Source organism: Poecilia reticulata, chromosome 1 (genome assembly GCF_904066995.2).
Source record: "Poecilia reticulata chromosome 1, P_reticulata-male-v2, whole genome shotgun sequence".
In the NCBI taxonomy this organism is placed as follows: Eukaryota; Metazoa; Chordata; class Actinopteri; order Cyprinodontiformes; family Poeciliidae; genus Poecilia; species Poecilia reticulata.
Window position 1 is genome coordinate 29,986,347 of NC_088830.1, and position 24,069 is coordinate 30,010,415.

At 37.6% G+C, this 24,069-nt stretch overlaps 1 protein-coding gene and 1 long non-coding RNA gene across 3 annotated transcripts in view; one reads left to right on the forward strand and one right to left on the reverse strand.

Moving 5' to 3' along the window:
- Positions 1–24,069, forward strand: part of LOC145552931 (uncharacterized) — a 46,801-nt gene that overhangs the window by 5,967 nt on the left and 16,765 nt on the right. The gene's annotated exons all lie outside the window — the stretch shown is intronic.
- ednraa (endothelin receptor type Aa) lies at positions 75–23,299 on the reverse strand. Of its 2 annotated transcripts, none has more exons than XM_008420281.3 (8): positions 23,203–23,299; positions 14,900–15,421; positions 11,044–11,171; positions 8,098–8,296; positions 4,462–4,614; positions 4,235–4,368; positions 3,743–3,851; positions 75–3,344 (listed from the first exon to the last, which is right to left on the reverse strand). In XM_008420281.3, exons 2-8 carry the CDS (start codon positions 15,371–15,373, stop codon positions 3,207–3,209), a joined length of 1,335 nt encoding a protein of 444 aa, XP_008418503.1. In that variant the 5' UTR covers positions 15,374–15,421; positions 23,203–23,299; the 3' UTR covers positions 75–3,206. The 2 variants fall into 2 exon arrangements, with proteins under 2 accessions (XP_008418503.1, XP_008418495.1); XM_008420273.3 differs by lacking the exon at positions 23,203–23,299 and adding an exon at positions 17,006–17,414.

Consider the following 24,069-nt stretch of genomic DNA (forward strand, 5'->3'; position numbering starts at 1 on the left):
TGAGGAACTGAAAAGACGCTTTGATTTCTTTGACAAACCACCATGACATCTTCATAAAATAAAAAGTGAGACTGTTGGAAGAGAAAAGCGATTTATTGGTTCAAGCAGCATCACTGACATGAATGTAAAACAATGAACACACATTACTGATCACAGGTTATCACAAATCGCTTTGAATAGTGGTATAAGTAATACTTCAACTAAAAGACTTTGCTTGTTCTTCTGTACACAAGTGTGCAAAACACCCAAGGTGTGCAAGTAATGGCGCACGTTCATGCAAGTATACATTCAAACTCACAGGTTTGCATTTATTCACATATCAATGAAAGAAAATACAAGTATATATACAGTGTGTAAGGAAGCTATTTTGACAGAAAACATTAATGTTTTGCTTTAGTGTTAAGTAGGTGAGTATTTGTTCCAAGTCTCATGTTGAAATTGTAGCTAAAGGGGCTAAAATGTAAAGCTTTACCATTATTTTGTCTTACAAAGGAAGTACAGTGGACCCCTGCCTATTTGTGGTTTTTTACTCGCAGATTTTTCAATGGAACGGAACTCTAAGTATTTATGGAGCATTCAGCTATCTTGTATTTTTTTTTTATTTTTTTTTTGTAGAAAAAAATTTTCTGGAAAAAAAGTGCAACTGGGGAAGCTGAAATACCTATTTGATGCACTATTTCTTGCTTGCAAAGCAGCCAATCCAGGAACCGCTTTCATCTTCCTTGGCAGTGATTGGCTGTACCCTCAGAGCAGAAAATAAAATGCAAATTAAGATATATTTGGTGTTTGTACTATTAAATTTTTAAAGAGGGTTTCCAGTGTTTCAGCCATTTACAGCTGGTTTTGATCCCTAACTCCTTGCAAGATTTACCGGTTTTCCACTGTACTTGTATTGAATCAAAAATATAGTTACATTGTGCACAACATTGATAATTAGTCAAATCCTTCACTTTTACATATGATTCTGGTTGATAACTGTTAGCTATTTGTTTCCTTTTACACAACCCACCCATATTTTATTTAAGCTTACTTCCTCTCATATAAATTACCATACATGTCTTTATTTCAACTGGTGGTTGTATGGATTTTAAGCAAAATTACTTTCTGACTGTAGCATACTAGTATTGTAATGAAGCTAATGTTGCCTGAGTAAAATACTTATTACTACTATGATATAACACTTTATAAAAGTGAAGCTATTAAAGAGATTGATGTTCATTTGGTTATACAAGCTTAGATGACACTTTACTGTTGCATTTCTATGGTAAAATTCACAGTGTTGTGATTAAAAAGCTAGTTTGTGTCTTTTTTTCAGTATAGATTTCTTAACGATTTGAACAGAAAATGGTTTGATTTCTTGGAAAACCGAGAGAAACGTTTAGAGTTCGCTCTTGTATTTTACCCAGAGATTCTTGTTGCAGGAACAGTGGTGCACAATTATGAAAGAATCAAGGGCAGGTTTTAGGTCACCTACCAAAAGTAGCTAAAGTGGTTCAAATACCTTTTACGCCAACATTCAAGAGAGGGAACAACCCAAAGCTGATAGTTGGTATAGGTCAATTCAAGGACTAGATAGCTCAAGGAGACTCGGCAGCCAGACAATTCAGGCAGCTGCGTTGTTTGTTAGCATAAAGTTTCTCTCAATAAAGGAAGAATTGTTTTACTTTTTTCTTGCTTTCAGTACAAACATGAACTAATAAACCGTAGTTACATTATTAAATGAAATCAATAACCACTTGCTCCAAAGATTTTCCATGCCTAAGGAAAATTAGCTGCACACTGACAAGTTTTTTTTTCCTCAATGTCTGAGCTAAATGACTGAGTGTTTGACTGTACTGGCCATCTGATCTGTTATTAGTATTTTCCTTCCAGATCTAGTTTTCAACCATCACATGTCCAGCATTAGTTTATAAGTAGATGGACTTATGGAGTGTGAGTGGTGTTATTGGTGGTGCCCTTGAAACAATCATGAGTTAAGCACATGGTAACTCTGCTTCCATTAATATTTTTTACACAACCACGTCATAGCTGGTTAAAGTAAAAAAGTCAGAAGAAACTTGCTAGTTTTGACACAAGTGGCCATTTGCTATTAGGGTGAATTATAGATGCACTGCTCTTGCCATAGCGCACTTTTAATCCCTTTGCAGGTTGCCTGTCTATTAGATCTCCAAGCTTCTGCCTCTCACGAAATAGTTATCCTAACTTCCGTCTTTGTACTGGGCACTTGCTTTAAAAAGCATTATTTTATCACCATATGAGCTCACATTCAATCTAGAAATGTTGCCAGGATTTTGTCTTTAGCAACTTTCACCTGCACCGTTTCTTTTTTCACATATTTCACAGATTTATACATGGAAATTAATATTACTGGCATGAGCTACAATCCCAAAACTAAAATAAAAAGCTGTAAAAGTGACTGCATATACATGACCTTTATAAAGAGTTTAGAAATAACAGGGTTGTAGTTGATAATCTTACAGATTTATGCCAGTTCCTTGGAAAGATTCTTAGCACTGCAAAATCTTGTAACCCTTTACTTTTACTATACACAGATCTGTGTTCACATTACACTTAAATTGTTCTTCTGGCACAGTTTTATTTTTGTAAAAATCTTGAGGGATATAAAAGAAACAGTATCCAGCTAAATGCAGTGAGTATAGGTCAAATAAATTGCAAACCTTTAGTCTTGTCTTGACGATTATTGTCGTTTGAGTCAGTAACATGCCTGCCTGGTTATTAATCCCAGTGAGTAGTAAACTTCTGGGAACAGCATGTACACGTGTCTCAACATCGTTCTCTCCGACCGCCAGGAGACGGCCTTTTCGTTCTTGTTGCATCCTTCCCAGTGGTGCTGCCCTTTACAGGAACAGCACGCTTGGCTCCTGATAGATTAATTTATAGAGTTCAGCTGTATCCCTTTAAAGAGTCCTCCTCCTCTTCCTCATCATGCTTCTCTTCCTCCTAGGCTGCTGTGTCACTGCCTGTGAGTGTGGGAACAGAGGGGTGGGGTTTCTCAGGAAGCTTGGCCCTTCTCTGAGATTCAGGAAACTCACTCCATGGTTGGTTCCTTGTATTCCAGTTCCAAATATTCTTTCTTCCAGATGGATTTGTGCCCTCAGAGTACAAATTATGCTTTCATATACGTTTGTATTTTCATATTTACATTATACTTGCGTTTTGAACTCATTAAAACCTCCAGAGAGCAATCAGTTGCTGTCTTTCCTGATACTTTTGTCAGTGTGGAGGTTGTTGGGTTCTGGACTTTTACACTGGACACTGGTACCATTCACGAGTCCAATGCTGTTCAGTTGGTTGTCAGAGTAACACCAGCAACACAAGCACGACTTGGAAAACATAAAAAGAGAGAAAAATGTACATTTTAGCATGGCTGTATTTATCCATGGGTTTTTCCATATGTGGACTTATCTCTTGTTTGTTCCCACAAAGCCCTTTAACCTCCAAAGTCAGGCAAAGGTTTATCTTGGGTAACATTCCCTTGACAGACATTTACAGACTGTGACCTCAGCCTGTGAAGTGACTACATATATCATCAGGCTGCTTTGGCTTTTTGCTCATGGCATGTCATCACTACGAGGCCTCTGAGTCATGGACAAGAGGATTGAGTTCACTGTTTGTGCTACAGACCAGTTTAGCTCAAAACAAACATGATGTGGGGGTTATGTGTTAAACATAATCATGTATGTGTATATATGTGTGTATGTGTAATAAGAGAGAACCTCACCTTGAAGCAGTTTTTGAACTTCTTGCTGACAAAGTATAGAATGATGGGATTTATGCAGGAGTTGATTGTTGCCAGGTTGATGCCGAGGTGATCCAGAACCAGCAGGAAGCTGAAAAGATAAACATATCTGAAGATCATAAAGTATTCTCTCTTGGAGAACTCATTTTTTGTGAAAGTTGTGACGTCAAAACATAGTTGCCCCCACGCATTTTTCAGTTTTGTTTTTGTTACACTGAAAGTGTTTTAGATCCATCCATCCATTATCAGTATCCACTTATCCTTGCAAAGTCAAGCGGTCACTGGAAGAGGGCAGGGTACATCCTGGACAGGTTATGTTTTGGATCATTTTATTTTTTTTACACAGTGTAGTTTTCAAATGAATAATTAATTTTGTTGAGGGAAAAAATATGCAATACAACTGCCTGAAAAGGTAGAAGCAAAACAATGTCGCAGCCATAAGACATCCAAAACAGGCTTAAGCACAGTTATTACCTGAGTAGTTCACAGCGCATGTTGTCTTTCGGGCGGTAGACCATCTTCTTTAGAATCCTGCTGAGGTGCAAAGGGAACCAACAGAGGGCGAAGATCAGCACAAGGCAGAAGACGGCTTTGGCCACCTCCCTCCTCTGCAAAGAGAAACGCAAGATGAGGTTCCACCTTGTAAAGAGGAGGCGTAGAGTCATAGTTTATTTGAAGACGGAATCAAAGTATTGCCCAACCTGTTTCAGGTGTTCACTAAGCGCGATGCGGAGGGTGCCATTCCGGTGGTTCAGCATCTCACAGGTCATGAGAGTGTAGAAGATGGCGGTGCAGATAAGTGGGACACAAAAGTAAAAGCCAAACAGCCACCAGTCTTTTGCTTCTGTGTAGAACTAGAGAGAAGCAAACACAGTGATGGACTCTGTTACATTTGAACTGCATTTATTTCAAGGTTTACAGTAGTTTGGTCACCTTAGAATAGAGTATCTGTGGGGCTGAAAGCATCTCAACAGCCAATGTTTTACACAAATCCTTACCTAAGGGCATATTCACACTAGAAAAGTCCTTTGGTCAGGACCAAAGGCGGACTTTATTTTTTTAATTTAATGTGGATTGCATTTAAATTGAGATTTTTAACATCCGAACAAAAATTTGTAAGCAAAGCCACACAGATGACAAACATTGCTCCTGCTAGACAGAAATGACGGGGGTCGGGACAGATCACAGATCCGGAAAAACCTAACTTCGGAAGTCCTGCATGCTGCCCATTTCTTTTGCACGTATTTGTGAAGAACAATATTTGTCAAGAACAGCTAATACAGGTTTGTGGTGTGATATTAATTTTGGAAAGGCATCTGCAAATTCAGCTGCAAGCTGAATAGGGAAAGATGGCAACAGTGGCTGGTGAAGACCATACTGACATACATTTCCTGTAGTTGGTCTGGATTAAGGCCAATCTGTGTTCACAACCAAAGCAAACTGCACTAGAATTCATTTGGAGGTGGTACAGTTGTTTGGTCCTCACCAGGATTTGCTTGATTGTATTCACACATGCACAAAAGGTTTGACCCAACGGGAAAACAAACTCTGATTAATTTACAGAGGACTAAATATGCCGGGTGTGTATACATCGTAACTGAACTATGTTCATGGTGCAGCTATGGCTTATACCTGAAACTGTATTTAAGTCAAAATTGATCATTACTCACAGTGACATGGTGAAACAGTATAAATCTCACTTTTCTTTATCCAGAAAACACCATCTGGTTGCTGTTTTGATGTGAAGTGAAGTTTATAGGAATTTTGGTCAGAAGTAGCAAACAAAGCTGGTTCCAATTATGCAGCGTATAATACAAGCCTGTGGTTCTGAAAAGGTACGATAAATGTGCTATCTTCAAAACCGAGAAGATCTGGTCTGGCCTTCTCACACAATAGTTGTTTTACTTCATAACCCCACTCATAAATCGATCATTATGGGGGAATTTTGCCATCCTAAATCAAAGTACCCCCACTGCCCAACCACCACCCCATACATCATGCAGCGTGTAGAGAATTCAAAAGTAAAACGAGCATTTAAACTATAACACATTCTCAGAAGTTGACACTATATTCATATCTGGGAGAGATTACAGCAGTTTTGTGTGTGGAAAAGCACATGTGGCTACTTGAGGGCTAAGGCCCCCATAATTGCACTTGGCCAGCAATCAATTATGTGTGTCAGGCATGTGGAAAGGCCACAATCACAAAGAGAGAGAACAAGGAAGAAACATTACTCTGTTCAAATCTGAAAGTGAGACTTTACTCAAAATATTGGCTGAGTTGGTTTATTTTCCAACACTGAAATATCTTTTTTACACATTTTCGTTCATGTTCTTTATGTAATTGCAATGGATAGCAATAATTTTAGTTGTTTATTGAACAACCGCATAATGTTGGAGTTGATTGCTTCAGTGTTGCATTGATGGACATGTCAGCTGTCCATAAAAAAAATAAAAAAAACTTATTTCAAAGAAATATTACGTCTTTGAGATGATGGAGACATTACTCAACATGTTAACTTTCACTTCAAGTAGTTTCAATGCAGGTCTGGACTTTTTGTCTCTTCAGTGATGTTTCAGTTCTATTTTCCAAATTTTTAAATATCTACCATTGTTCACTGTCTTGACTTTTTAGTTTCATAAACTGTCAAATAGCAAAGAAAAAAATTATTGAAATATTGTGCTATTTGATTTTTTTTTCTTTTTAGAAATTCAGATGTTTGAAGAAAGTGAATTTTTCTGTCATTGTTGCAGTATTTAAACTTATAGGAAGATTGAAATGTGGTTTACTGCAGTCTGCACTTAAAGCAGTTGGAGAATGTATTTCCTATTTGCATGTTAACTAAATCAGCTTCAACCTAAAGTGGTCTATAAAAAGTGTTTAAATGGTCTATTTTAGTTTCTACCTCAGAGTAGGAACTGTGCCAGTGTAAGTGGATCCATCTGTAACATGAGGTTGTGTAACATAGGAAGTGGTAGAACCCAAATCTGGTGAATGTGTCCTATGAAGGGAGAAAACTTTGCCCACACATACTTCTGAGTGTAGCAAACATTTTAAAATTAAATATATACTTACATTTAGTTTAATATTTTTGTACTACCAGTCATTTGAGAACACTCAAAATCTGAATTTGTTTGTTTGCTTGTGAACATATCGCTGAGTGCTGATCACACTAAATCTGGATTTAAAAATTTTATTTTGTAGTGCAACAAGAGGCACAGACAGGAAGTGGATATCCTTTAGGTAAAGAGCCTAAACTCTCTGAACTTGGTGTTTCCTGTTGCTTCTCTTCTGTCCGAAAGCTAAATGCTGAGGTAAAACTGCAGTATGAAGAAAATCCTCCCCTTTTTTTTATTGCTGCAACAACCAAGAACCACAGAGCCTCGGCACAATTTTGAGGTGGGTGGCCTTCTCCCACGCATTAAACTCTACGCCACTGGCAAGTGCAGCGTACTTTGCTTCTAAGCAGCTTAAGACTAATTAAGTGTTTAAGACAAGTGTCTAGCATTTATGCCATTTCTATTTCTTTTTAAATTACGTCCAAGAAGCCACATAGTTTTGTAATCTTTTATAAATAGTTCTCAATGTTTTCTGATAATCTTTCAGTTTTTCCTTGTACACTGTCCATTTTCACTAAAGACAAAAATTAAAAGTGCAACAGAAAGTCATAAGATTTAAAATCATAAAATGTAGATTTTTCAAACTATATTTACAGGAACAAAAGTAATAATTGCAAGAGTAAAAATCATAACTTTAACTTTCAAAGATAGAAAGTCGCACTGTTTTTCTATGGAGGCTTGCTCCAGTATCTCATTATCATGACTTAGAATTTCATAATTATACATTTGAAAGTCTAAATTATGATGCTGGATCTCAAAACAGACTTTCTCTTAATTGTAACTTTAAATGTAAAAATTTTGACTTTAATATAAGTGATGTGGAAAGTCAAAATTATGTCTTTTAAAGTTGAGATTATGACTTTCCACCTCAAAATTATGGCTTTGAATCTATAACCTCGAAAATCAAAATTATGTCTCTGTAGATCAAAATTATTGCTTCATATCATAATTATGACTTTAAAAGTCTAAACTATGACATTAAAACTCAAAATGATGACTATCTGTTGGGCTTTTATTATTTTTCTTTAATGTAAAAAATGGACATTCATATTAATGGGCTGAAAAAGCAAAAGATCTAAAAAAAAAAAATCAACTTGGTAAAACATCACCCCACAGATCACTTACTGTATGCCAAGTTACCAGCCAACTAAAATACCACTTTTTCTGTTAAGCTCAAGTTGAATTGAAAACAGGAAAAAAAGGAATATAATGGCTTACCCTCATGAAATCGCTTTGTGGATTAAGCATGCAAGTGCGCATGGTGGTGTTGCTGAAGTTGAAGGTGACCATGTCGAAACAGACGGCCTCAGGCACGGCCAGGATGAGAGACAGAACCCAAATGGTCACGATCTCGATGACTGTGAGGAGAGGGATGCCCACTCCCTGCACTCGGCTCCAGGATGCCACGGCTCTGTACCTGCGCGACAGGCAGATGCACGGATAACCAAAAGGTTATTCATGATTAACTGCTTCTGTTAATTTAGCTGAAATATATTATTCAGGAACAAGATTGAGTGAAAAATAATAGATGGATGAATAGAAATCTGATATTTCGAATTTGAATACTGGAAATGTAGGGTTAAGATTAAATTTATTTGTGAGAATGTGGGCTTCCTATAAGGTTTCAATAACCTGGGGTGACCACTTCACATATCCATCCATCCATTTTCTTACACCCTTGTCCCTCAGTGGGGTCGGGAGGGTTGCTGGTGCCTCTCCAGTTAATGTTCCGGGCGAGAGGCGGGGTCACCCTGGACAGGTCGCCAGTCTGTCGCAGGGCAACACAGAGACACACAACCATGCACACACACACTCACTCACACCTAGGGACAATTTGGAGAGGCCAATTAACCTGACAGTCATGTTTTTGGACCGTGGGAGGAAACCGGAGTACCTGGAGAAAACCCATGCATGCACAGGGAGAACATGCAAACTCCATGCAGAAAGACCGGGGCCGGGAATCGAACCCAGAACCTTCTTGCTGCAAGGCAACAGCTCTACCAACTGCGCCACTTCACATATCCATTCTATTATTGTGTTCCATCTACAATGTGTGATTAAACATTAACTTTTAAATTTACATAAATTTGATTTTTATGTCCATTTTAGCTGCAAATAATCTCAGTTTTGTTTTCAGTCACTGATTCATGAACGGCACTGAAAAATGCCATTTGTTTATTAAATGCAACAGCTAACAAAAGTGACTTCCTGCCTGCCAGCATGCCAAACACAACAAAATGCTCAGTCAGCAGACAATCAGAATTTTAGGAATTTATGAGGCGAGATGATCAATTGTTTATTTTTAATATCTAATATTTATATTTTTGTGATGCCTCCAAACAGGCTGGCCCATGTTGGCAGCGAGGTCTCTCTGTGTTGGCTTGTGTTTGCTTGTTTGTTTCATTAATGGAAACCACTTGTCGAAATGTTTTAGTAAAACCGTGCATCAAGATTTTATGGCAAAAATAATATATTTTTCATGATACATTTGAATTTCCCTGTTGAACAACATGGCGGCATTTATATTTCACTAAGTGGAAATGTATCCACCTTTTCCTCTACTTGTAGCGGTGAAATGATGCAAAGGTGACAAAGATAGATTGTAATATGTGCTCAAATAGATTTGCTATGCAGTTCCAGGAACAAATGGAGATGATGTGCTTTAGGAATGCAACCGAACAGTTCCTGGACCTTCCTCATAATCGAAGTTATTAAAACTGTCTGGCTGGTTGAACCTCAGAGCCTCTTGGATGAGGTTGAATGTCTTACGGCATCTGCGAAGCTGGATAGTGCATTAAGTGACATGCAAATGAACAACAGCACTTCAGGACCATAACTTATTCATTAGAAAAATATTTTAAGGCACTATCAAACTCATTAGCATGCTGGCTATCAACACAGCAAGTAAAGTTGATTTCACAAAGTGTACATATTGCATAGTAGCGCTTCATGTAAAGATGTGTAAAGCCATATAGTGCAGAAGCATAGCTTCACACAAGGAGAAAATGCAACCTTTAATTGGAATATAAATGCATAATGTGGGAAAAAAAATGAACCGAGCTTATGAGATAATTAGAATATTCTTTTCATTATTTCACTCCTGATATATAAATATAATAGACACATTTATGTTGAATTCTAATTAAAATGGGAAAGAGAGGAGAGCATGCTTTTTTTCCTGCAAAACCAAAACCAAAATTCCCACCGAAGATGTTTAAAACAACATTTTAGATGGCTAATGACAAATGTTAGTTGATAATACAGTTTTAGAGCAAAATGCTTTACATTTGTTTAACGGAAATTACAAAGTGCAAACTAATAAATAGTTTTCCAAAATATTCATCATTTACATGTTTCTGGTGCCCTAAGATGTGAACTGAAACAGATTGGCAGCTTGGACTCACCAGCCAGTCGTGCTAATTTCCAGAAAACCTCCATCCCCACATAAAAAAGCTGCAATATTTTTCAAGAAGCTACAACTTTTATTTATTTACTTATTTGTTTTTCCTTTGTTCTGAATTTTGGTTTTGTTGTGCGTCCCCCCGGGTATCTACTAATATCTGCTCATCTCTTTACTAACTGGAGCAAAGTGTCCATAAAGGCAATTTAATTTCTAAAGCATTGTACACTTCTTTACCATGGGTTTCGGATGATCTTATAAACAACTGCTGCAAGAGGGGTTAACAGGAGCAAAGGGATATTTTGTAATTCAGCAGAACAAACTCATAAGTAGTACTGAGTCGATGGCTTTCCCAAAAGCGATCATCTAGTCTTCCTGTCATTGTTAAGGAATGTTTTCCATGTGGTCTCTTGTATAAATAAGCCAAAAGCAAAACTAAATCTTGAGCAAAGCATTTGCTCTCTATGTGAAAAAAAGATGCCAAAGGGATGCCAAATAAATCAAATTATAATTTGTTTCTAAAAATTGGACTTCTATAGCATCAATTCTGAGCTGTAATTAGTAACTTTGTTCAAGAACAAAAAAAAAATATGTTGCATCTTTACAAATGAGGAGACATGACCATGACAGTATAAAGGCATTTGGATTACATATATTTTCTTAAACTTAATTTCCTTTTCACTTTCCCTGCATTTCAAACAGATTTACATTATGGTTAATATGTTTCATATGTTTGTGCTACTGAGGAGTCTGACAGCACTGACCTGTCCACACTGAGGGCACACAGGTTCAGCACTGTGATGCCAACGGAGGCCTTCTGTAGGAAAGGCACCAGCTTGCACAGACACAGGCCAAACCAGTGGTCATCAAAGGGAAAACGGGATGCCAGGAGCTGTGGGAAAGAGTCATTATTTAAACAACGCTACACAATCTGCTGGTTATTTCTCGGCACATATTGACTGATCTGAAAAAAATCTGTATCAAATATCTGTACGTTATAGATCTCTGGTTCGCTTGTGTTCAAATATGCAGTTAGGTGGTCCAGAGTTCACTTTTTTGACCCACATTAGTTAAATTTCACATTCACACTTCCACAAACAAATCAGACTTTCTAGGCAAATGAACTAGAGTTGGATTAAAGCGCAATAAACTGGGCTGTTGTGAATGCACCCTTTGTCTGCGTAGCATAACATGAGCCAAGAGTTGGGCCACTGCACCATATTTTTGATGTGTAGTTATTAAAATCTATAGCAGCGGAGCCACTCTGTTACATGCTGATGGCAACAAATTCGGAAACAGTCGGAAAGATACAGTTCTTTTCTGTTCTAGACAATTGTAGTGTGTGAAGGTGTTTGAAGTCAGGACAAGTTAGAGATCTGTGAAATACTGTTTAATAGAGAAGGGAAAGTCTTTTTTAATACATCTAATTAAATTGACATTCTTATATAAATGATAATGGTTCAGCAGAAAAATTGGGGAAAGGTGAATCAAACTGTTCTTTCTGTGAATTCAGGCCCAGATTTTAGTCTCAAACTTTCTCTTTTGGCTTTCAGACTAGAGTTTCTTGCAGAGGTATTGAACTTTTCCACATTTTGCCATGCTTCAACTATAAATGTCAATGCATTTTGTATAATTGTATGCACAATGCAGTGCATCATTATGAAGGGGAATTTAATGGTTTTCAAACTCGTAAAGGTTTATTTGTAATCGTTTAATTGCATGCATTGTAACTAGATCCTTATGCTCTGACCCCTCCTAAAAAGGATTCAGGGCAATCCACTGCCTTCAGAAATCTCTTAATATTAACTAAAATTACATTCAAATGCATTGTAGTTTGTGACTGATGCAGGTTAAAATAGTAAAGTTAATAAAAAAGTTTCAAGGAGTGGTGTAAAAGAAGCGAGAATGGAACTACAGAGCTCGTTGGGAAACAAAGGTATCTGGAAGTCAAACTGACCAAACTAACATCTAAAGTTCAACTGCATTCTGTGCCATTAAAGTTTATATTCTAATCAAGGACATCTTCATATAAACTTTACCTTTGTTCTTTTCAGGTACTTTCCTCTCTTCAACATAAAAACAAAGGAAGAGTTTTCGGAAACGGTGTCCTTATCCCCAGGAAGAAGGGGCAGGGGGGTTGCAACCTTGTGGACGTGGCTCACTCATTGTTTGTGCGCAGACTGCTCCCCCCAGAAGATTTTTAGTTTCCTCTTTGCACATGTGTTGCTCAGACAACAAAGTCGCTGTGCCCCTCAGAGTCCCAAGTTAATTTTAACCAGGTGGCTTTCCTGACTTCTCTCTGTGCAAAATGACGTTCTTTTAATGTGGCTGCACAGAGATTGGTGTGACTGATCCCTCAATCCCGCCATCGCTCTTTATTACTACACAAAGCTTGACAGTGTTTACTGGCATAAATCGAGTTAGGCCGAAAAGGGTCTGCAACTGTTTAGCACATAAGTCACGCAATGTTTCATATTTTCAAGTGGTTGTAAAAGCAAACAACATTGCTGTGAGTCACTTGAAACCACAAAGAAACCTTTCTAAATAAAAAAAAACTGATTTGATCTGTTACTCTCATGCAAATTCTTAGCAACTAATAAATCAGTGCCTTTAAATGACTGAAGTTTATGTCGTAAATACTTTACACAAACACGGGAATAAAAGAACTACAGCCTGAACTAACTGAAATCTCCACATAATTTATGTGCCATGTGTTTTTGTCAGTCATTATTGACTGACAAAAGGAGATGAAACAATCTAGTCTAGAAAACTAGATTTCTGTCTTCTGCTTTGTTTCAGGTCACCAAAAATTCAAGCTATGAAAAAAGAGCATGGTCGTAAAAGTAATTGGTCTCTAATAACTGGTTATTGTCCACTTTTTGGAGAATTCAGCCACAGTTGAGGGTTTTCAAGCATTAACATCCTTTTTTAAAGTAACGCTACACCTCCCAGCAAACTTCACATTGGTCTCATCAGTCCATAAAATATGTCCCCATGTCTTTGGGATTATTAAAATGTTTTACAGGAAAATGTGAGACAGATATTTGTGCTGTTGTTGGTTAGCAGAGGTTTTAGCTACGAAGCATCCATTGGATGTCTTTTTCTGTCTCTTTCTCCTTGTTGCATCACAAATGGTGATCACTGGCAGTGAAGCATGCAGTGCTTCAGATTTTCTTGGTTTTTTTAGTGACCTCCTGAAGGAGTGACTGAAGCACTTTTGAAGATATTTTGGCAGGACAGCCACTCCTGGGAAGGTTCACTGCTGTTTCACGTGGATATTGGCTCTCACTGTGATTTGCTAGAGATCCAAAGCCTGAATTATTTTTAAGCCTTTAAAACCAGATGAGTGTAAGTGACTTCATTAAATGTACTTGAAGTTCTTCAGACTGAGGCATGATGTGTCGCTAGTTGAGCTCTTTTAGCCTACTTCATGCAGTAAAATAGGTTCTATTTTGTGACTTTTTGATTCTACAGGCTAGGTTGTAGCATTGTTAGTGAAATTGAACCAAATATTTTGGCTCATATCAGTTAATTCCTAGGTCAAACATAGGTCCAGCTTAGGTTACCTGTCTTGAAAAATTATTCTTGTATTTACCCAGGTTATTTCTGTCTGATTTGTTTCATTGTCTGAAATATTTAGAGATTACCTATTACGCTTTCTTGAACAGGTTAGGATTAGTCTACGGGCTATGGCATTTTTTATTTTTTTTTGCATAAAATCATTCTTTGATTATGAGATTTTAGTCTGCCCAATTCTGTCACTTTTGGGCTCCTTTCAGATTGAGTTATTATAGGGTCTCACTATGAATCCAAATAAGCTGCTGCTTGCTAACTCAATTTTACACTTGCAAGTGTAAGTGGGTGTAAACAGATGCATAATTATGCAATCATAAACTTTGAAAAGCACCAGTAAACCCTTCTGCACAATCAACAAGAATTCTCCAAGTGGTTTCTTAATGGTAATTTTACGACAACCATTCCAGCAACCATTGTACAGCATTAAAACCAGCTGATGAGGTTCCTGGATATCTTCTTGGGTAACGGCACAGTGTCACTCAAAAATTGGGAGATATATGAAACTAATCATTATCCAGACACCACAAAAATGTAACTTTTTGGTTTTAGAAGCAGTAGGTACCCAAATGGAAGTGGACTGTGAATTTTGCAAAATAAGTTCTCTATAAGAAATTAAATAAGAACCAAAAACAAACAAAAAAAGTCTGCAAGTTGTGAAAATACTTTTTACTTAATTTTTACTGTACTGAAAGTGAAGAATTAACAGAAGTCTTTGTGTGATAGTTAAGTAAAAGACAAGCGGCATGCTTGAGTCCAGCCTGACTCTTGTTTATTTTAAACAGTCATATCCGTTCTCCTCTCATCACTTATCTGACTTCATGAAACCGATAACGACCCTTCGACTGATTACGCTTTCCCGTCTCCCTTTAACCGCCTCCCCCTCCTTTTCCCGTCTGTAATATTCCTGTTTTATCTGAGCAAGTCTCCCTCATTGTTGCTGCTTTTCATCATATCAACAGTATGCAACCAGTCACTCAGCAGTCTGGCTATGAGATAAAGTTAAGAACAAACATAAACACACAGCAAGGGGAGTGAGAGTGCTACCTTGTACGCATTGATTGGAATATCAATGAAAATGTAGATGAGGTCGCCCAGGGCAAGGCTGGCGATGAGGGCGTTGGGCCCGTTCCTCATGCACTTATTCTGGTATATAATCCTCAGGAGGGTGGCGTTTCCGACCAGGCCGACCACAAAGACGATAACTGAAATGACGGTGTTGATGTACTTAAAATAGTTGCTAATTGAGGGATATGCAACGCACTTTGGAGGTGACACTGGTCTCTTCAAGACTGTATTATTAGCAGAGCTGGATCCCAAAGCTTGCATCCGAGCTCCTGGGACAAATGAAGGCAGATCTGGACTGGCGGTGCTGTGGAGACCTGAGGGTTGGAGGGTGGAGTGGATGACTGGCAGAGAGTCCTGGGCTTCCGCTTCCTTTATCTGGCACATTCCTCTGGCTGCCAAACAGGCCATTAGCATGAGCATATGCCGGGCTGCGGTCCCCATTATCGAATACATCGAGCTCTTTGATTTCACTGACTGGAAGACTGCCTCAATATGTTACAGCTGGAATAAAAAGAAACGAGAAGAACAGGTTATATTTTCGATTAAAACTAAAGACTAAAAGCTAAGTAATTAGAAATTTGAGGTGCAGACCCTTTTTTTTTCACTTTTCCACAATGTGTCAACACAAACTATTGTATTTAATACAATAGTTCTACATTGTGGAATGGTTGCGTGATATAGCCTAGAAATAAAATCTCCATTTTTTTTTTCAAACTTTGATTTGTGAATTTAATTGATTTTGTTTTCCTGTAACTAAAAAATACAAATGACAGACAATATCTTACAAATCGGACTTTTATTTCAATCATTCCTTCTGTGAGTTGACCTAAATTCTGAGTTGAAATTTATAGAAACTGTAAATCTGTTTGTCTAGAAAAGATTGTAATTCTTCAATTCCTTTCTAAGCTATGGAATTTGAAGGAGTGCATATATGAAAAAAATCCAGATTTTCTCAGAAATGAAGTTTTCAGGAACAGCAAATTTGATTAATTGATTAAATCAATTTATCTTCTTGTCATACATTGTGGTAAAGTGGAAGGGCAAACAGGCCAACTAGTTTTCTTCCAGAATCATTCTGTATTTAGCACTTTCCACCTACAACCAGCTTCCACATCCTTAATGAAAAAAGCATCTCCATAGCATGATACTGCCACCACTATGTTTTTCTGTGAGAATAGTATAATCCGTTTCATTTCAGTGAATGTTTTCTACCACATATAGAGTTGGACGGTTTTTCTTAAGTTTAGCCTCTCTTCTGCAGAAGGCCAAAGCTTCTCCAGTGATGTAAAAAGACAAAAGTTAAGAAGGTTTAAGAGATACAAATACTCATTTAGAATAAATGTTGAAGCATTATTGTCTCAATCAGGAGTTTTCATGAAGGTTAACGTATTTAAGACTTCAAAAAGGGGCACACATATGGGAGATGCCACCTATAGTTATACTCAGACATTCAATATAAGACATCAACAGAGTGTAAGAAGCACATATTTTGCTCTCACTAATTCCTGTATGAAAATTCAGTTCAATCTGTAATGCCCTGTTTGGATGGATGTCCATTTCTCGGGTTTGCACTTTTTGATTCCCACTGCTCCACATTCTCCCTCTGTTTTTGATTTTAAAAGTTTAAACATGTGGTTCTGACTTTGTTTAAACAAATTAATGTAAGCTGAGCAACAAAAGCACTGAAGTTCAAATACAAAGCAGGCTAAATTACAAAGAGAAAAACAACACATTTAACTTCCTCTTGGATTACGCTCCTTTTCACCAAAAAAAAAAAAGTCAACAAATTTCCTGAAAAATACAGAGCAGTTCATTACACTATGCTGTTAGTAAAGACTTGTTAAAGTTTCAAACTCTTAGATCCACACCGAAGCCCATTTCATCATGTCACGGTGCAGGCAAGTCTTATAGCCCGGAGTTCTTCCTGTTCAAAGTCCCTGCTGTCACCAAGTACACAAAGAACTATTTAGCAGCCAGCCCTTCAAGTAGCATCACAGTTTAGCATCAGCATGACACTGCTGGGATCTGTGACAGCACGCAAACTGATCCATGCATAAATAATAAATACGTTTGGTTTTCACCTACCGCTTCTAAAACGCCTGCCTGGCCCCCTTGGAAACCGTCAGGCAAACTTTCAGCTGAAGCCCCCAGACATCTGTATCACATCACATGAGTAATTAACGCACTATCAAAGCTGCGCCGTATCCCACTTGGTTTGAGCAATGCACCCGTCTGCTCTGAGGTGCCTTCACATTATGGCTCAGAGTTTCCTGTGGAGAGTTTGCAGTATGTCTAAGTGTGTATGCAACATTGTGCATATGTGTGCGTGTGTATGCGTGTGTGAGAGCACCAGCAAGACACTTTGACTGGGTGGGATAGTAGTCTCCACCTCCCTTCGGTAACAGACTGGGCCCCCTTTGGAAACATCACCCTCCTTTCCCCTTTTTCTCAGAGGCACCGCCTGCTGACAGTCATATCCAACAGCAGCACACACACACCCACACACACACACACACACACACACACATGGACACACTGATATAGGGAGGCATTTGGGAGCCCAGTGCTTCACTACTATGCCCCCTTCCTTAAATCCCTGGTACCTCCCCAACTGACCCCCCCTCCTCATTCACATCTATGAGTTGCATACATTACATGCAACCATTTCCTCACATAAACGGCTACAAAGGTCAGACTTTTAGAAAAGGAGACTTTCAGTTAATGTTTGTGTCATTTGAGAGAGAGGAAATAAAAATGCAACAAAAAAGCAGAAGCTCACAATCGATCAGTCTCCACTCTTACGCGCTCCATGTGTGGCCAAATTACAACACCAGTTTACGCCGCTTTGTCGAGTTTCTAACAAACAAAAACAAACCAAAGTAAACAGAAGAACATGTCAAACAAAGCCAAACAAATCCCAAACAGAGAGCGCGCTCCCTGAGATGACGAGATCCGTGAGTGATGGATGGGAAGAAAAAAACAGTTAAATGTCAAGTACTCTTACATCAGCGAGCGTTATGGATTTCAAAATGGACCATCTATGTTGATGGGAGCTGAGAGCAGGAAGCAGGCTTTCAGATTCACTACAATGTGTCTTTGGCTTTGCAAAAAGGCTGATGCAGCAAAATGCTGGATGAGTGGAGCCATTGATTTAAAAATGAAAACACTTGTCAGGATTTACTATTCGTTTGTACGTTTTTCAAATCCCCTTCAGAATAAAGTTATTAATTTTTAAATCAACATACTTGTCTAAATGTACTCTCTCTTATTTCTGGAATCTGTAAAATACATTCATCTTTTATTCCAATTATTTCACACTGAAAACTAGGAAACAAGTGAAACTCAAGGGTGACACCGGGGGCAGTGGACAGGATGGTCAAGAAAATGGCATGATAAAAAAAAAAAACAATCATTTATTTCAAGGCTTTTCTTTACCAAGTCTGTCTCTAATTGTAACAGAACACAGCAATGCATCAAAGCCTTTACTGAGATCCTTTCCAAACAAGGTGTGATAAAAATGTAATATTTATTATTGACCACACATGATGAAAGAGAAATGTAAAAGAAAGGAAGAAACACAGCCAAACATACGCTGGCACACTGCGAATGGCTGAGGTTCGTCAAAGTCAAATGGTGTTAAGAAAACAAGCTGCAATTTCTTCATATTTATTTTTGTTAATTAATTATGATTATTTTTCACACTTCAAAATGCTTGGTGTCAGTTTGGACTATGCCATGTAATCTAGTCAAGTCATGTTGATTTGTATTGCACATTTCAGCGTCAAGACAGTTTAAAGTGCTTTAAACCAAAAACGACTATAAAACTATAACCATTACTTTTTGTTAAATTCCATCGTCACAATCATCAAAAAAATCTACATCAATGTTCCAGTTATTATGACTAAAAGTTCTAGATTTTTAATCTTAATTTAAACAAACTGTGTTTTTGGCTGTTTTGCCGTTTTCTTGAGGTTTGTTCTAGATTTGCGGCAGCTAGAAGCTCAATGTTTCTTCTCCATGTTTGGTTCTGGGGATGTAGAGCAGAACGAGAAGACTTGAGTGGTCTGAAAGGCTGGTGCAACAAAACCTAAACCGCTCTTTTCCGGTCATACTGAGCATTCACTGTGTCATATTTGCTCACACATTCATTTGCAGAAAGCACATTGTCAGTTTGGGGTTAAATACTGTCATGTGGTAGGAAAACTGGAATCAAACCCACAAGTTTTCAATCACAACATGAATATTTCTTTAATGATCCACAGTCACACATTTTTGCATTACTTTATGTGAAGTCATTTGGAATTATTCAGGGATAAAAACACACAAGAATGCATTCATGATGAACACAAACTCTTCATAAAGTCTTTTCATTTCTAGTGTCATGCTTAAAATTAACTTTTAAGATTACGAAGTGGTTTGTTTGCGGAGCTGCTTTCTATTTTTTTTTTATTTTGCAACTCTAAGATCCAGCTTCATCTTAACATGAAAAAATGAGGCATATTTTTGAAAAAAAGTCCATCAGGTTTATATAGTAACAATTGTGTGTATGACTGATGATGCATATTAGAATTTAACCCTTATACACATAAATGCCCTCAAGTGGTTAAGTTCAACTCCCCTACTATAGCAGCCACTCCAAGCATTCAGCACACCGAAGTGAGTTAATCTCCACAGCAGCAGCAGTGTGGTATATTTACGTTGTGATGCTCATGCCAAAGAATTTGTTGTTGTTGTCAATAAAATCTGTGGCAGACTGATTTAGCCGGAGAGCCCATTGCAAAAACTACTTCATAAGATGCATAGAAAGTCTATTAAGTTGCATAATTCACTAAGTTCTGTTTGATAATTATTCTTTCATGAAGCATTTTATAGTTTCTTTCATAATAAATAGAAAATTGTTGCACGTTGGTTAATATGAGAGTAGTTTACCTTCAAGGTAATTAGGTTCAGGTAATTAGGTAATGCCTATATTTACCACTATTTGAAATGAAAGGAATCATGTTTTCTTTAATTGTATTCATGAATATCTCAAAGCCTTTGAATTAGTTATGGTCAGCAGTTGTAAATATTGTATTTATTGGAACGTAATTTGCTGACAACTTAACCCTAGTTTTTTTTCTTCTGTTTTCTTTCCTTTTTATTTTTTCCCAAACGTCCTCTGAATGCTGGCAGCTTCCGTGACATTTTAACTTTTCGGGGGGTGTGGGGGGGTTGGAAAAGTCTTTGTTAGTTAATCCATTAATATATAAATGATGAAACCTTTACCTGCTCCCAGTTGCTTTGGCTTTCATGTTGTTGTTGTGTTGTTGTTTGGATCGCAATCAGGTATTAATGCCATTCTGTCTGAACTCAAAGATGGCAGGCTGCCTGGTAATTCATATGCTTGTTCTCTGATGGCATCTGTCGAAGTGTGCTCTCTGCATATTGGTACATACCCTATGGGAAATTTCAATCCAGCCCCAGACTGAGTAGGATGTAAGCAATTTTATAACTGGGACACTTGCGCAAAAACAGAAAGAACAGAGCGGGGAGCGACTCAGTAAGGAGAAGAAGAGATGGAGAGGGAGGCTCAGAGAAAGAGTTTGAGGCCAATCCTACTGTGACAAGAAGCAGTGACAGAGTGAAGAGGGCTCAGTTTACTGCCTGGATTCATTAATTTGGGACATATGGCTCACACAAACAAAAAGTTACAGCACAGACAAAAACAGAAACTGGGAGTCTTCATGAACCATTTTCCCTCATGTTCTGATTACCGCAAGCACTTCATTTTAAAATGAAATATTAAAGATAAAATTAACAGATTAGTTAGAAAAGGAGTGAATTCTTGACAACAATGAGATGATGTAGTTGTAAGTGATGAAATGAGCCTTTGGATGCGATTGTCCTCCTGTTTGAAACTTTTCACAAAAGGCCTGAAACATTGGAAATAGTAAATTGGCCATAAACTAAAGGAAGTAAAAAATGTTCAACATGACTGCCAAAACTGCCTAAATGCCTGTTCAGGAGGATCACAAGTCATAAATGGTTATGTTCATTTTTTTAATTCTTTATAGTGAGCATGCATGTCAGCAATTAGCATTTCAACTTTCATACACTTTCGTAAAATTTAATCTCTCTTCAAGCATTTTCATGGTAAGTTTTCAAACTTTTCCAGCACCACACTATGGAGATAAAAACAATACAAATAAACTAATGTTGCCATTGTATTACATCACTTATTACTGCTATTGACAATGTATTGTGATAGTATTCTGCATAGCTGGGACGAACTAAAATATAACAACATTTTATGCTTTGAAAATTCTCCTTCACACACCTGACTGGTCTGAGGACAAAATACAAATTTAAGAAAAGAATCCCCCAATTTCAGTAACTTTAATGTATAAAATATAAGACAACCTTTATTTCACCTACACAGATCAGTCATTGAGCCATGACAATCAATAAATATTAATTATATTGAACAGACCTGTTTGTGTTTTTCTTAAGCACATAATCACTTGACTTCAGAGTCTTTTCCTCTAAATGTTTATTACGACCTTATTACAAAACTGTGTCCATAGAATATTGATCACTTTCAATTACTTGATACAGAACCCCAGAATTTAGTTGAAATTCAAGCATCTTCATGTATTTGAAGCACCCACCCGAACTCTCTCTGTCTGTACGTGTTATTTCTGCAGAGAGGTTTTAAATAAACAGTATGTATTTTTTAGTGTCCTCCCACCAGTAAAAGGGCTGCAGTGCAAACTATAAGGCACTGAAACGTTTTGCACTAAAGGATATTCAACTTCTGCTTCGTATCTCAGCTGCATACCAAGCATCAACCTCCTACAACCCCAAAACACAAGCCGGTATAACTGATTACTCAGTTTTATCAACATCTTACATCAGGGAGGAGCCAAGTCTGGATGTAAGCATTGTGTTGTTAATATAAAATTTAAGGTAATGTGCAAGGAACCTCTAAGAAAAATGTAATAATTAGCTAATAAAAGAGGAGTTATGATTCCTGTTGAAGGAATATTTTAAAATATATGAATGGAAAGCATATGAATTATCAGGCAGCCTGTTATCCTAGAGTTGCGCCACCTTTGGCGACAGCATCGTGGAGCAGCTCTGTTGTGTTGTTTTGTTTTTTCATCTTTTTTTTTTATCATTATGCATGAATGTCATCACCACGGTATTTAAATGTTTTAAGCACAGTTTGCATGAGCCAGACATTCTCACGTCAAATGTGTTTTTTATAGATTACCTCTCACTGGTCAGTTTCAGGGCCAGTTTTCTGTGTACATCACACTTATAAATGAGACCCGTGGAGCTTGAAGCAAATATCCAAACTCATGTCATTCAGGTCAAATACTCTGAGGAATGAAGCTAATATCTCTGCTGTTTGCATAACCTGTTTCAGAGGAGTCAGTGGAGGTTATTAAGCTTTCAAATTTATGGCTATGACACATTCTCAGACCTTCTCTGGAGAGCGCATAGATGTTAATATAAACCAAACCGACTTTTGAAAACATACAGAGCAGGACTACTGCTATAATTTCCAAACCTATTACTAAATCATATGTGTCTGTTGTTCTCTCATGAGCAGTTACTGCCTTGACGCATTCCTAGTTCTCATCTGGCTCTCGTCAGACAGACCCTGAAAGCACTGATAGGCAGCAGGACGCTCGGTTCATCTCGCTTGGCTTTACACAAGCCCAAAGTTCACAAGTGCATGTTCAAAATGTCTCAAAATATCTCCATATCAGGGGGACCAGCAAAAACTGTTTTGGAGGGTGGAACAAAGTTATCTTCAGTGACTTTCATTTCCTAACAAATCTTTCATTTCTCTTATGTTCTTAATGTTATTTTTCAGATCTCTCAGGAATAAAACATACGCTTAACTGATTTTGTGATCAACACTTTGCAGTCTTTTCCTCAGATGGGCTGGCTTTTTAAAAACATCTGTGGACAATCTGAACATAGCATGCTACTTGTAAACACATCTGTGAAGGCCAAGCGGCCAAGACCAAAGATAACAAACATCAGTCAAGAAAAACTGAAGAGATTTCCACAATGAAACTCCAGATGTTGCTCAGTTCAGTCACCTGATGGAGATGTAAGATCACACATTTCAGCACAGTTTCATGTACTAAAATCAAAAAGTTTTTTTGTATTTTTTGTAAGCCTACATTCAGAATTGAATGAGTTTTTCTATATCATGTACAGAAAGGTAAAGAAAATAAATCAAAATGTGCCTTTAGTCTTTTTCTATTTTCAGGTTAGCCTGCACCTACCTCTTGTCTTGTTCCATATCTGTCTGCAGCTAGCCATCAGATCCAGTTGCTATTTTGGTTGGAAGAGACTCATACCTTACTCTCCTCCCCTCTCTTCAGGACACTTAATCCCTCCACTTATTTCCCTTGATTGCTAGCGGTGTTGTTGTTGCTGCTTGACGTTTGGCACTGAGCCCATTTGGATTGGATTGTTTGTGTGCCTGAAGAAAGGGAACCACTGAAGGAAATGCTTTTTATGTCTTGAGTAAATAAGAAAAGGTTCAAAAGCCAGTACTTTCAGTGAAAAGTATATGGTGAGATAAAAAAAGGCTTAATTGATGCTGTCTTAACAAGTTGCTGAATACCTGAACAGAAATGGAAATGTTAACTTCTTGACATGTTCGTCTGTTCAGCTGGAAAACAGTGCACTGCTGTAGGAACAGTATTCATCAATATCAAGAAACACCAAAGCTTAAAACAGCCAAGTTTTTTTTTTCTTCATGTTCTTTCCATGATTGCACAAAATCTTTCTCAGATGAGATTCCACTTTGCTCTTTTCCTGCACATTATTGTCTCATTATTATTAGCAAACAAGCTTTGCTTGCGTTGCTAGGTGACATGCGAAGCTCAGCTGGGGGTTGCTAAGTAATGTGCCAGTGTAGATCGTCATTTAATAATTTAGAAGTTTTTGAAACGCCTCACTTTCCAGGCACCAAAACACATTCACTTATAGCCAAAAATGGCTTAGTGTTTCTTTTTTTATTATTTATTTTAGGTGCTTGGGCTGTTTCTACTAGGCTATTTCTGCCCTGAATAAAAGATATAAGCTGGACAGGAAGTCATCATTTTGAGTTTTAAAGTCATAAATACAAGATACTGAAGCAGAAC